Below are 13,791 nucleotides of genomic sequence, written 5' to 3' on the forward strand. Positions count from 1 at the left end.
AACAGTTCTAGAATAAAGGATGTAAGGACATTATATTAATATTGATGCATGTGAAAGCGAAGACGCGACACTTTCACTGATGAACAGGTTTTTTTGGTCAATTCCATTAGGAACAAACAACCTCCAGTTTTTACGTATATTGCACGCGACATTATGTAAAAATGTTCATTTAAAATTCATTTGTTAAGTAACATTTTATGTAAAATAAAATATAATTATTATTTTTGTAGACCGCTAGAATGTAAATTTCCGGAAGAAGTATATTATATAGACGATGAGTCCGAAACGGAGCAGGAGAATCAGGCTGCCAAAGTGGACCTCGGCACCAAAGAGGGATACTTGCTCAAGGGGCCGGAGATAGGTTCGGACAGACTTTTCGGAAATCTGGCTTCAAAATCTTTCAAGAAACGTTATTGCTCAATGGTTAGAGAGGCCGGCGGCACCTACATACTCGAAGTGTACAAGGATGACAAGAAGACCGACACAAAGCTCACCATTGTTATGGACTTCTGCTCGAATGTTGTTAGAGTAAGATGTTCTATTTATATAGATATCGTAAATGTTACAAACATCGACACTTACTATATCATAAGTCGTTTCGTTGTCCAATATATAAAATTTTCGCAATACTGCATAATTATATATTATGTAACATGTTTCTACTCTAGTATGTCTGTAAATTTAACTAATATTAGCATTTATAAGACTTTTTTTATGTTTAAAATCCTTTGCAGAATCCGAAACGCGGCAAGTTTTGCTTCGAACTACGCATGTCTGCCGGCAAAGGGTACACGTTTTCAGCCGATAATGAGGAAGAGATGAACGAATGGATAAACGCTTTCAATGCGGCTCTACGCAAAAACCAAGATAATCAAGAGACACATCAAAGTGATGAAACGTTGGATAAAGGTCAGTGTGTTCAAGGATAATGCATTTATTGCTTCGTTAGTGCTTTCAATACGTCATGACATAAAAATACAAGTATTAAGCAATATAGACGTTAACTATTATTTAGCTATTAACATAATATCCAAATTCATTCTAACGAGTATTAAAATGCAATAATAAAAAAGTAAGAGATGCGAAGAGTACATTATTTTACATGGATGTGTTTTTGAAAATTTTCTAAAGTGACACATGTCCTGACAAAATAAGATACTTTGAGGCACTCTCAATTTCGAAACCACATCTAAATAAAATATTTGTGTCCAGGCAAAGTATCGTCGTTTCGTCGTTGCGTTTTACAATTTTATTGTTCTATAATTATTTTTGGCTGCCCATCGGAGAGTATCAAATCGTCTAATGTCATCACAAATTATTTTCAGATGCCGACGTATCGCTGACAGCGGAGCCACCGCCCCCTACATACGGCACGCTGAAGGGTCTCGAACACAGCATGAATCCGCTGCTCATACGGTACTCGCGCGAGACCGACATGTCCATAGCAGCCGCTCGGAACGAGTGTCGATTCAATATATTCACATTGCCATACAAAAGAACGCCATCGCCAGAACCTCAGCTGGAACCATTCAAGTAAGACCTATATATATATATCATAATATTATGGAATATTTTTATCAGTAGAAATGTCTAAGGCCGCCTCATTGTCAATTTCATGAATGCATATTGACAATTTTTTTTTTCTAATATTTGTGTGTAGTTAATTACAAATTCATCTTAAATATCTATTATGTAATATAATCAGAATTAATGAAATTGCGTTTGTATATTTGTTTCAGAGAACACTTCGGCCAAAGAATATTGCTCAAATGCGAAAGTTTAAAGTTTAGGTTACAAGCGCCCATAGACGGCGATAAAGAGCTTTTATGTCAAGTGGAGCCTTATTACACGTATCTCGCTTTGTACGACGCTAGGAGCGGCAGGAAGCTGACGGAGAATTTTCATTTCGATGTCAATCACGACGCAGTGAAGGATCTAGTCAAGGACAATGAGTGCACAAAGTCATTAGTTGAAAATTTTAGTTATGATATTAAGTTAGATGTTAAACAGATATCGGACGAGTGGTTCAGATCGAAGAAACAGGTAATTTTTTGTAAATACAACGTAACGTCTCTATACAGGATGCTCTGAAATTCCGTACAATTTAAATATTTTCATATTATGGTTATTGGTTAAATTAATTATAAATATCATATGTAACATTTTTCAGGTAATTTTATCCGTAAACAATTCTCATCCTGACATATTTTTGGTGGTGAAAATTGACAAAATTCTACAAGGTCATGTTAGTCAAGTGTTGGAGCCGTATATGAAAGCAACCAAGGACCCGCGACTGGGACTCAAAGTTCACAAAACTGTGCAAGCTTATGGAAACAGAGTTGGGGCCTATAGAATGCCATTTGCCTGGACTGCGAAACCATTATATAGGTGAGAATTGATTAATATGTGCTTTATTCTATTGTTAAGATAATGAATTATACACATCGTTACGCTTCAATTAATGACAACGTAATTTAAAATTATAATAAAAATTCTAAAGGCAATCGAATAAAGTGACATGGGGAGTATTATAGTAATCAATTCCTATACAACTTTCAACCACACATACACATTGTTCTTTTTTCCCTCGAAAAGTATGCAAAAGTGCAATCAGGGTATCTACTTTTCGCCTGTGTTTCATTCCATGATGTAATAGGGGACGAGTCTATCTCCATATCTGTGCTAATTTTGACTAGAAAAACCCAATATTACTTTGCTCGACCTGGGATTCAAACCCAGGACCCCAGGCTGGTGACGTACCGTGCACGCTTTATAACCACGCCACCGAGGCAGTTTTAATATGACAGATGTCATAATATTTTCAGAATGTACAGTAACGATTTAGACACGTCTCCGGAGTTTCCTGCTATCTACCGACAAGAACCAAACAAAATGTCAGACGATGATCTCTTAAAGATTTTGTCGGATTATCGCAAACCGGAGAAACTAGCGAAACTAACTGTGATACCCGGCTGGCTCAGTATTAATGTACATCAAACCAGCGAACAAATACCCAGTGAGTTGTCTTATATTTTCTAAGGTTTCAAGTTTTTAATGAATTGCAATGTTATACTACATTTCTTTGTTAATTTTAAGAATATACATCTATATAATTGTAAATTTATTCTGCGTCAAAACAGCACACATTGAACTCAGGCGCCGCCATCTGTGCACACATTATGATTAAAGTATTACATAAAATATATATTTTAAATTTCAGATTGTATGACTAGTGCCTACGCTGCATTAAAACCTTTCCCACTGCCTCCAACATCACCGCTTACTTTAGAACTGGCTACACTAAACCTGGAACCAGACCAGCCATACGCCGCCTATATCCATCACTTATACGTACGACCTTTGTTATTGAACTTTGAATCTCAAAAAGTATTTGCTAGAGCGAGAAATATAGCGTGCTCCATAGAACTAAGGGACAGCGATACTGGCGATAATAAACCTTTGCAAGTGAGTATTAATATTACTCTATCTTCTGAAATAAGTAACCATAACCTGTATTTAATACAATCTATATCAATGACCATTTCTTGAGCATACAATACAAAATATTCTAGTTTTATGTGTAGAGTGAAACATTATTTCCATATTTATACATGCATCTATTGAATAATAATGCCAACAATCTACCGATTTTGATGTTATTTATATATCAATATTATGAAATTATGTATTTTTTTTCCTTAAAGGTTGTTTACGGTCGCTGTGGTATGACAACTCAATATCGCTGCTCGGTTCTACATCATAATGCCAACCCGACGTGGAGTGATGAAGCAAAAATCAGACTGCCGGCTACGATCACACCACAACATCATCTCCTGTTCACATTCCATCACATATCTTGCGACTTGGCGAAAAAAAATGATGCCAATGTGGAGACATGTATTGGGTAAGTATTTAATCTTATTTCACCCTTTGGATTCAATATTTTATGAGTATTTGTCAATTTATTATAAATCGATGTATAAATTTACAGTTACGCCTGGGTCCCGCTGATGAAAAACGACAAATTCGTAGAAGAGATAGTGAACTTGCCAATCGCAACGCATTTGCCTTCCGGCTATTTATCCATTCAACCATTAGGTCTTGGGAAGGGTAACACTGGCCCCGACGTGGTGTGGGTAGAAGGAGAAAAGCAACTTTTCAAATGCCATTTAGTGCTGGATTCCACCGTCGCCACGAGGGACTTCCACCTGCACAACCTGTTCAGTCAAGCGGAGAAGTTGATAAGGTCGAGCTCTCCGCCGACGTCGCCGTCGCCGCCCCCCTGGAACGACGTGTGTAACGCGTTGAAAGCTGCGCACGCGATCAAGTTGAGTTCGCTGGTCGGTTTCTTGCCAACTATACTAAACCAACTATTTGAGCTAATGGTAAGATTTTACGTAATACCATTCGGATATATCTGAGAATCTGTCGGATAGCTTAGAAAAAAAATGACGCATCCAACAATGATAGAAACTATTAGCGCTTTATTCCTTGGTTTCCACTTATTTCCGACTGCTAATATTTATAGCTTATGTAGAAAAGAAAATCATTGATATAACAACTGATAACATATTACGTATTTTTGGTTTTCAGACTGTTGAAAAAAGCTACACGTCAGACATGGGCTATCAAATAGTCAAATTGATAGTACATTTTGTTCACATGATCCATGATTACGGAAGAAAAGATTTGTTGGACAGTTATGTGAAGGTATTTTTTTTTTACATTTAACTTCGCTTTTGCATTGTAATCCTCCTTATTGTAAGTCACTGTGTGCTGTTTGCTTTATTAAAATTATGCCATTTCGTGCGAATTAAATAAATTGTGAGGGAGTCATTGTAACTTTTTAATTTCATTTTCCTTACAGTATGTTTTCAACTGCGTGGAATACAAACTTCACACAGTACTGACAGCGCCTCTTCACATATTTGTGGATCCAAATCAACAGGACTTTTTGTTAGGCCATAAGTTCATGCAGTATTCCGGTTTTTTCTTCGACATTATTATCAAAAGTATGGCGCAGTACTTAATTAACACAGGAAGGATAAAGGTAAATGTTCTTGTACAGCCAATAAAAATGAAGTTATTATTTTTTATACACTGAATGGTTCGTGAAGTTAGTCACGAGCGTTGCGGTTTTTGATTTGGGCGTCGAAGTCGAGTGAAGTGACTAACTTAAGACCATTAAACGTCAGCCATTTTTGGTATGTTATGGTATTAAATAATATTTTTCTTATTTTCAGATGTCAAGGAACGAAAGATTCCACTCCGATCTCTTAGAAAATATTGACAAATTAGTATCAGTCGTAGAGCCATCGTATATACTGCAACAGCCAATACAGACACACGTTTTCAATAAAAATCTCGCCCTATTCCTCAAGGTAAAATAAAATCTAAACACAAAAATCTCTTTCTAAACCCTATAAAATTCTATGCTGTTATATTTAAACCAGCTGTTAATTAAATGTTGCTTTTATTTATCATAAATAGGTTTTATTCTGTTCTGCCACAGTAAATGTTTTTCAATAAAATTTGCTTTCTCTTTCAGTCTTGCCTTTCGTTTATGGATCGAGGTTTCATATTTAGACAAATTAAAAAATATTTGGACAAATTCAAGGCGTGCGATCCCAAAGCGCTGTTTGACTTTAAATTTACGTTCCTACAAACTATTTGCTATCATGAACATTTCGTTCCGTTCAATTTGCCGTTACAAGCGAACAAACTCGCTAAAGATTGTGATGAAGGTAAGTAGAGCCACAATTAATGGTATTTTCATATTGATTTGTACGACATTAAAAAAAATGTTCCTTGTTTTACAGATCCTGCAAAATTGAAATTGACTGACGAATTTGTTATGAGACATTTTCTCGCTGGCATTTTATTGAAACAGGTAAGTGTATGCTTTTTAATATTTAGTATAGATTATATATAATTACTCTGGATATTTAGGCTAGACTTCACAACAGGGTGTATGACATTTTTTTTAAATTTATGTAGAACGGTAGAAGACTATTCACTTATAGGTCCCATTGTATTTTTATTGTTGAAATATGCTCAATTTTTAAATTATCCGTGATTTTGTTTTTTCATTTATAACTTCGCGCTAAAACGCGTTATCACGTGACTTTATCCTGCTGTGACGTCATCGCACATGTACAAACATTCGCGACAGTTGTGACACGTAACTTGCACCTTACAACAAAACAAATTGTTTGGATTTAAATATATGCAAGCTGTTACTTTTTCCAAAAAAATGAATGTGCCAGCATATAAATATTGTTCGATGCCTTAATGTAAAAACTCGACACCACATAATCCCGATGAATTGTTGATTCATGTGCCAAAATCAAAAGATTTAAGAAAGAAGTGGTTGACTTTAACACCACGAGATGCAAAATATACGTTGGATGAACCGATGATTTCAATGAAAGTTTATAGATGTATATTTTGTTAGAAATGTTGTTGTCACCTAAAAAGTCCATGTTGTAATATAAGTGTCAAATATAAAATATGTGTTGAGGCTATGTTTTTACTAACCTCGGTTTTTTCTAAGTTATGTGTGTATGCTACCTGTTGTTCTATGTTGCATACAGCCGTTACTATAAATTTATTGTTTGGAATGATGCAATGTATATGTGCGATGACGTCACTAGCAATGACGGCCGGCATCGCTGCGTTTTAGACCCCGAGTGTTACAGATTGTAAATTCAATATTTTAAAAATGCATTTGATTTTTGCTCTATATTCTTTCTCCTACAGCAATTTTATATTTTTAGGTTACAGCAGTCAAATACTCTATTAATTTAATCGTCTGCTTTCGTGACATGTTTCTTGCTCCGATAGAATCTCTTGTTCGGACTGTCTCCGAATTGTATGTGCCTCACATACTTTGGCTAGTTATTTTTTAGTGTGTTGTGTTTTGTGTCAGGTGGAGCAGTCGCTGCGCGAGGCACCCCAGAAGCGCCGCGTGGCGCTGGCGGCGGTGCGCGCGCTGCTGTGCAAGCACGAGCACGACGACCGCTACCGCGCCCGCCAGTGCCGCGCGCGCCTCGCCCAGCTCTACGCGCCCTGGCTCTGCATCGTGCTCGGTAACTCGCACGTGTACTCACACATACACACACACAAGCGCCGCGTGGCGCTGGCGGCGGTGCGCGCGCTGCTGTGCAAGCACGAGCACGACGACCGCTACCGCGCCCGCCAGTGCCGCGCGCGCCTCGCCCAGCTCTACGCGCCCTGGCTCTGCATCGTGCTCGGTAACTCGCACGTGTACTCACACATACACACACACAAGCGCCGCGTGGCGCTTGGCGGCAGTGCGCGCGCTGCTGTGCAAGCACGAGCACGACGACCGCTACCGCGCCCGCCAGTGCCGCGCGCGCCTCGCCCAGCTCTACGCGCCCTGGCTCTGCATCGTGCTCGGTAACTCGCACGTGTACTCACACATACACACACACAAGCGCCGCGTGGCGCTGGCGGCGGTGCGCGCGCTGCTGTGCAAGCACGAGCACGACGACCGCTACCGCGCCCGCCAGTGCCGCGCGCGCCTCGCCCAGCTCTACGCGCCCTGGCTCTGCATCGTGCTCGGTAACTCGCACGTGTACTCACACATACACACACACAAGCGCCGCGTGGCGCTGGCGGCGGTGCGCGCGCTGCTGTGCAAGCACGAGCACGACGACCGCTACCGCGCCCGCCAGTGCCGCGCGCGCCTCGCCCAGCTCTACGCGCCCTGGCTCTGCATCGTGCTCGGTAACTCGCACGTGTACTCACACATACACACACACAAGCGCCGCGTGGCGCTGGCGGCGGTGCGCGCGCTGCTGTGCAAGCACGAGCACGACGACCGCTACCGCGCCCGCCAGTGCCGCGCGCGCCTCGCCCAGCTCTACGCGCCCTGGCTCTGCATCGTGCTCGGTAACTCGCACGTGTACTCACACATACACACACACAAGCGCCGCGTGGCGCTGGCGGCGGTGCGCGCGCTGCTGTGCAAGCACGAGCACGACGACCGCTACCGCGCCCGCCAGTGCCGCGCGCGCCTCGCCCAGCTCTACGCGCCCTGGCTCTGCATCGTGCTCGGTAACTCGCACGTGTACTCACACATACACACACACAAGCGCCGCGTGGCGCTGGCGGCGGTGCGCGCGCTGCTGTGCAAGCACGAGCACGACGACCGCTACCGCGCCCGCCAGTGCCGCGCGCGCCTCGCCCAGCTCTACGCGCCCTGGCTCTGCATCGTGCTCGGTAACTCGCAAGCACACATGCACGCACGTACACACACACGCGCGCGCATGTACACATACACACACGCACGTTCGCGTGTACACACGCACACCCAAGCGTCTCATTTTAACCGAACACATTTGGCACGAATATTCTCCTGTTATAAATTACAGTAACGATACAATTATATTTAATTAAAAAATAAAACTAGTATTGTTATTTCATTGCTTTATGTGGAATACCCATATCACAACGGAATTCTATCAAAAATATTTTACTATTCAATAATTATTTAAAACATTAATTTCAACAGACAATGCCCACCGATTGGTGACGAAAAATCTCGCCAGTCCGGTCATAGAGAACGGCCATGACAAAGTAGACGGTGATGCTACCGCCAACCCAGTTTTAAACAGCACGCAGAAAGAGGCTGCCTCTGCAAACAGCACGCCGCGGAGGAATCGACTAACACTGCATTTCGACCATACGCCTGTCAGAAACTCTACGCATTTTAAGGAACCACCGAATTTACAAAACAGCGGCATGTACGGGAAAGGTAAGTGAATTATTTACGGGTTTATCTCATATATCTGTACACTCAATCTAAAATTTCTAAACACCTACCCCAATTGACAACATTTAATTTTTTTCAACATACTCAAATGTTTATATTTTATGAAACTAGATCTAAAATAATGAGACCCATATGTTTTCATTTTTCAAAACTCAGATATTTTCATTCATGATTTTCACTTTGAATTTTGTTTTATTCTAAAACGACGTGACGTAAGCGCCTAATGACGTCATATATACCGCTCAAGACGTAATAACATTTGCATTACAGTAAAAAAGAAGTAGTGATATTTTTTTTTGTTTCTCTCTTTGACAGTGACAGCTGTGACGTATCTATTGTAATATTGACATTGCCAATGACAGTGTTTTAGTTTTTTTTAATAAATAGTAAGGTGGACCAAGGAACTACTTCATTCAACCGTATGTATAGCGTCATGAACCATTTTCCGGTTTTTAAGTTTTCTTCGAAATTAAGTATTAAGAAAATATTAAAAATACACAATTGAACTCAGAGTAGAAAAATTAAGAAACGGTATATTTGTTTTAGGCATGTTTACATTTTGAAATGTTGTCAATTAGCATTCCACTTAAGAAAGATCATTATTTCTTATTTTGCAACCATGGTAGATATAAAGAACTCTACCTTACAAATTCATATTAACAATAATAATTACTATTACTCACTACCGTGACTAAAACATTTTCCAAAGAGCCTTTTTATGATTAAATGATATTTTGCATTTCAGACCAAGCCAACAATATGTCACAGAGCTCTCTTGAATCAGTGTCTACAATGTCAGGAGGAGATTCCCTCCCAAGGAATATGGGACGTTTAGATTTAAGCGAAATCGGAGACCAAGTTAACAGGTGATTAATTTTTTATATAATATCTGCTTTGGGTATGTTATCTTAAAGATTATATGATATAAAAAAGTCTAACAATATGTTAATAATAATAATTAGAACCCTAAAATAAATACTATTGTTGGATCGAAAGAAATGTTTATTCGCCACGAATCGCAAGAGTCGCTTATTTTGATCATGCGGTCACAATGTGATGACTACATACACGTTTTCATATCGAATCAAAGGGGCAATCAAGTTTAGAAAAATATATCGCATCGACACAGCTACCATGTTGCGCACGCGCAGCAGCCGCACAGTTACCGCATGAATAACATAGCTTAAATCGCTTGATACCAGTATCATATTAAGACCTGTTAAGGGACAATAAAAATATAAAAAAATAAATAGCCAACTAATTTTTGTTTGTGACGTCTAGATTCGGTGTGATGTCCGCGGAGGAGGTGCGGGATGTGCTTTTATGTTTCCTGTTTGTGTTGAAATATTTAGATGAAGAAAGATTAGTGGATTGGTGGCGAACTCAGTCACAGGCACAACAACAATCGTTTTTCAATGTTTTGGAGTAAGTTCATGCTTGTGATGACTTTTTTATTATCTGTTTGGTTGTTATCTTATTGTTCGTCGTCAATAAATGTAATAACATAATTTATATTTTTCGTTTCGCCTTAATTTTATTATAGGTAATTAAATAAAAATTATGTGAAATATAACTAACCCAATAAAGACCATGAATTTTAAATTGCTAAGATTTTTCGTTTGTTTTTTTTTTAGAATATGTGCAGAACAATTTCAGTACGTTGGTAGAAAAAAGATTTTGTCCGAGCTAAAAGCCACTACACCGGACTGCAATGGTAAGCCGAAACCGGTCAAAGCAAGGACTCTACCTGCGCGGATGAGCCCACCGGATTTTTCCAAAGAACCACCAATAGTTGTGGAGAAAAATAACACTGTTAACAGAGAAAATCTAGTGAATACTACAGTTACTTCAGGTAAGGCTTTATAATGAATTCCTCAGCCGAGTAACATTGTTACTACAAGGCTTACTTACTTACTTCATGATTGATGTCCTCGGATCTTTAGACCCCTTTAGTAAAACAATGTATAGATTTCTGTATTACATTGAATTATTATTATATATTATATTCATTTCCAGAAACTGAGGCCATGGCAGAACACACAGTGGTTTCTGCTGGTTGCCTAGCAACGGAAGTTGGACTGATCATAATAGATCGGGCTTGTTTGTTCATGAAGAACTTTGGTGCGGCTGATGGTATTGCTGCAAAACCTTATTTGAAGTTGCTGCAATACCCGCAAAGTGAAACATTGTACAAACACCTCTTTGCGGCGTTGAGAGCTTATATAAACCAATTTTCTGAAACATTATTTGAAGGTAATTTCCTAAGTGTTATCACAGATATAAAGTTAGATGCTAATTAATATTTTTAAACGTTGTAATATTTAAAATATACTTAAAACAACTATTCTTTCTTCCTCGCACTTCCATATTTAAAGGGTTACCTCCCAAAAAAGCCGTTCTTTTGTTATTTGATAACTTACTTCTCCTTTAAAGGTTTTTTTTCTTTGTTTTTAAACTATTTAAATATATTTTTTTAACGTATTAGAATAAGGAAGTGCGCGATAGTCTAGTTGAGAATGAAAACGACAGCCGAGACAAGGTGTATAGGTTCAAAACGTTGACTTCGACTTTTCGAAGTTACGTGCGTATTGTTTATCGATTAAAGCTCGTTTTAACGATGAAGGAAACGTCGTAAGAAATCCTACATACTTGAAAATTCTATGTAAGAATCTCAAGGGTTTGTGTTGTCTGTCACCCTGCATTAGGCCATTGTAGTTGAGTAAGGTCTAAATCCCCTTGTTAATAGAGGAGGTCCGTAGTCAAGAGTGGGAATTGTTATAATGATTGCAGGCGGCGGCGCGCTGTGCGCCGGCGTGGTGTGCGCGGTGGTGCGGCTGTGCGAGGCGCGCGCGGCGTGGCTGCGGCGCGAGGCGGCCGCCGCGCTCTACCTGCTCATGCGCGCCAACTTCCAGCACGCCACCCGCCAGGACCTCACCCGCGTGCACCTGCAGGTATACCTCAGCTCTACTGTATACCCCACCTGATGGTAAGTGTTCTCATGATGGTATAATAGCCGGAAAACAATTTTAGCACAGTAAGTAAAATTTGATTTCATTGCCGGCTATTATAAGTAAAATCAGGATATATAAACAAAAACATTAAGATCGTTTGTGCGCACACAGAACTACTACTGTTACTGCACGAAACTTGATGACACGTTTCACTCAGTTTTAAGTTCTCTGCTTACTACTCTATGGAAATACACTTTAGTTTGAGTTCTCCATTAACTAGAACATGTTTTAAATATTATGTACATATAAGTATTACCACTCTAATTTATCTTGTATTATCACTCGAACCGCGTATCGCGCAGGTCATCATGGCTGTATCGAAACTACTCGACAATTCCACCGCACTTAACTGCAAACGTTTTCAAGAATCTCTCTCAGTCATCAATTGTTTCGCAACTGGTGACAAGGCTATGAAAGGCACTGGTACGTGATATATTTATTTTATATTTTTAACCAATTAAAAAATTAAGGTGAAATACTGAAATACTGCTCAAAAATTGCTTTCCATATAAATTTTTACTTGTTTACAGGTTTGTCGAGCGAGGTGGCAGAATTGATGCGTCGTGTTCGTACCGTAGTCGGAGCTCGCGCAAGACTAGCAGGCGTAGGAGGAACAGGAGTATCAGGTTAGTATATAAAGTCGCTTAGCCATGTCAAATGAAGGTATAATGTTTACTTTATTGCGGCACTTCTCTTAAAGTTGATTTTTCTTTAATTTTTTTGTCATGTAATCCAAACTAACATATTAGTCCGTTGTCAAATTGGCCCTTTGAATATGCGACCGCTTAAAACTAAAAAAATATACGTTCACTCAAAACGCGCTCGATATCTGGCGGTCACGATTGCTACATTGACATTGGACTGCCACTGCGACTACAATAGCACCGTGGTGCAGGGGCGGGCAGCGTGCAGCTGGCGGAGCTGCAGCACGCGCTGGCGGCGTCGTGCCGCGCCACGCCGCGCCTGCGCCACGCCTGGCTCGCCACGCTCGCCGACCACAACGCGCGCCACCACGACCACGACGAGGTCACCTACACTCCATACAGTATAATGCCGTGCTGAACTCAAAAGCGGTATCTCAAAAAAAATCTAAATCTTAATTTTTATGTCGTCAGAAAGCTAAAAGAAAAACCCATCCAATGAGCTTACCTAAACAACGGTATCTTGTTTAGAACTTGTTAAAAAAAACGTTAAAAAAGTTTCTCTATCTCAGTTCTACATACAAAACCATAAAACTATATTTACAAAACTTCGATTATCTCGAAATAAGATTTCCCTGGCATATTGCTTTTATGCTTAGCACGGCAGTATACGCATTACACACTTATCTCTCTTGATAGAATCACTTAACATAACTAGTTTTATATCGTAGCATTGTATTACCACAAACAATAAAAAGCTTGTGTTTATTCGCAACAGTTTCCAAGTCGATAATCGATAACAACATTACTTCCTATCGACTTTTAATAAGTGTATATAATTTATTTTATAAAAAACGTGTTTTACCGACCGCATATTGACGTGGGACTGCTTAAGGCAGCTAATAGAATAATTTCAATATAATAATATGTTTACGCCTTATTTTTCTAAATTGTACAAGTAGCAAGTGATCATAATATACGTTTGCTATCAGTAGATGAACTAAACTACAACATTATTCCAGGCTATGTGCTGTCAGCTACACATAGCAGCACTTATAGCAGAGTACCTGAAAATACGCGGCGCGCAGTCGTGGGGCGCGGACGCGTTTGCCGAGATATCCATGAACATTCCGAAAGATGAGACTGGATTGAAAATCGATGAAGGTAAGGATTTTTTTCACAAAGAATACACACGTGATTTTTTAGAAAAGTCAGAGGTGTGAGCCCTTGGGATTTGAACCTGCGGACATTCGTCTTGGCAGACCGTTCCACACCCAACTAGGCTATCGCCGCTTTGTGAATTTATCGTTCGCTTTAACGGTGAAGAAAAACATCGTGAGGA

The 13,791-nt window shown here is 39.8% G+C and overlaps 1 protein-coding gene across 2 annotated transcripts in view; it reads left to right on the plus strand.

Annotated features, from left to right (window-relative positions):
- Positions 1–13,791, plus strand: part of LOC115449414 (dedicator of cytokinesis protein 9) — a 43,809-nt gene that overhangs the window by 5,705 nt on the left and 24,313 nt on the right. The window contains exons 4-28 of one of the 2 annotated variants that reach the window (XM_037442077.1): positions 231–528; positions 735–909; positions 1,326–1,533; positions 1,740–2,043; positions 2,171–2,388; positions 2,826–3,016; positions 3,221–3,465; positions 3,705–3,904; positions 3,992–4,385; positions 4,594–4,710; positions 4,868–5,050; positions 5,244–5,381; positions 5,549–5,744; positions 5,820–5,890; positions 6,929–7,088; positions 8,537–8,779; positions 9,543–9,663; positions 10,079–10,222; positions 10,432–10,649; positions 10,814–11,050; positions 11,588–11,748; positions 12,111–12,231; positions 12,339–12,434; positions 12,704–12,834; positions 13,472–13,613. In XM_037442077.1, the coding sequence (XP_037297974.1) occupies positions 231–528; positions 735–909; positions 1,326–1,533; positions 1,740–2,043; positions 2,171–2,388; positions 2,826–3,016; positions 3,221–3,465; positions 3,705–3,904; positions 3,992–4,385; positions 4,594–4,710; positions 4,868–5,050; positions 5,244–5,381; positions 5,549–5,744; positions 5,820–5,890; positions 6,929–7,088; positions 8,537–8,779; positions 9,543–9,663; positions 10,079–10,222; positions 10,432–10,649; positions 10,814–11,050; positions 11,588–11,748; positions 12,111–12,231; positions 12,339–12,434; positions 12,704–12,834; positions 13,472–13,613 (4,712 nt within the window). The remainder of the gene's footprint in view (positions 1–230; positions 529–734; positions 910–1,325; positions 1,534–1,739; positions 2,044–2,170; positions 2,389–2,825; positions 3,017–3,220; positions 3,466–3,704; positions 3,905–3,991; positions 4,386–4,593; positions 4,711–4,867; positions 5,051–5,243; positions 5,382–5,548; positions 5,745–5,819; positions 5,891–6,928; positions 7,089–8,536; positions 8,780–9,542; positions 9,664–10,078; positions 10,223–10,431; positions 10,650–10,813; positions 11,051–11,587; positions 11,749–12,110; positions 12,232–12,338; positions 12,435–12,703; positions 12,835–13,471; positions 13,614–13,791) is intronic. The other variant, XM_037442078.1, reaches the window with a different exon arrangement.

This window comes from Manduca sexta, chromosome 23, assembly GCF_014839805.1.
Source record: "Manduca sexta isolate Smith_Timp_Sample1 chromosome 23, JHU_Msex_v1.0, whole genome shotgun sequence".
In the NCBI taxonomy this organism is placed as follows: Eukaryota; Metazoa; Arthropoda; class Insecta; order Lepidoptera; family Sphingidae; genus Manduca; species Manduca sexta.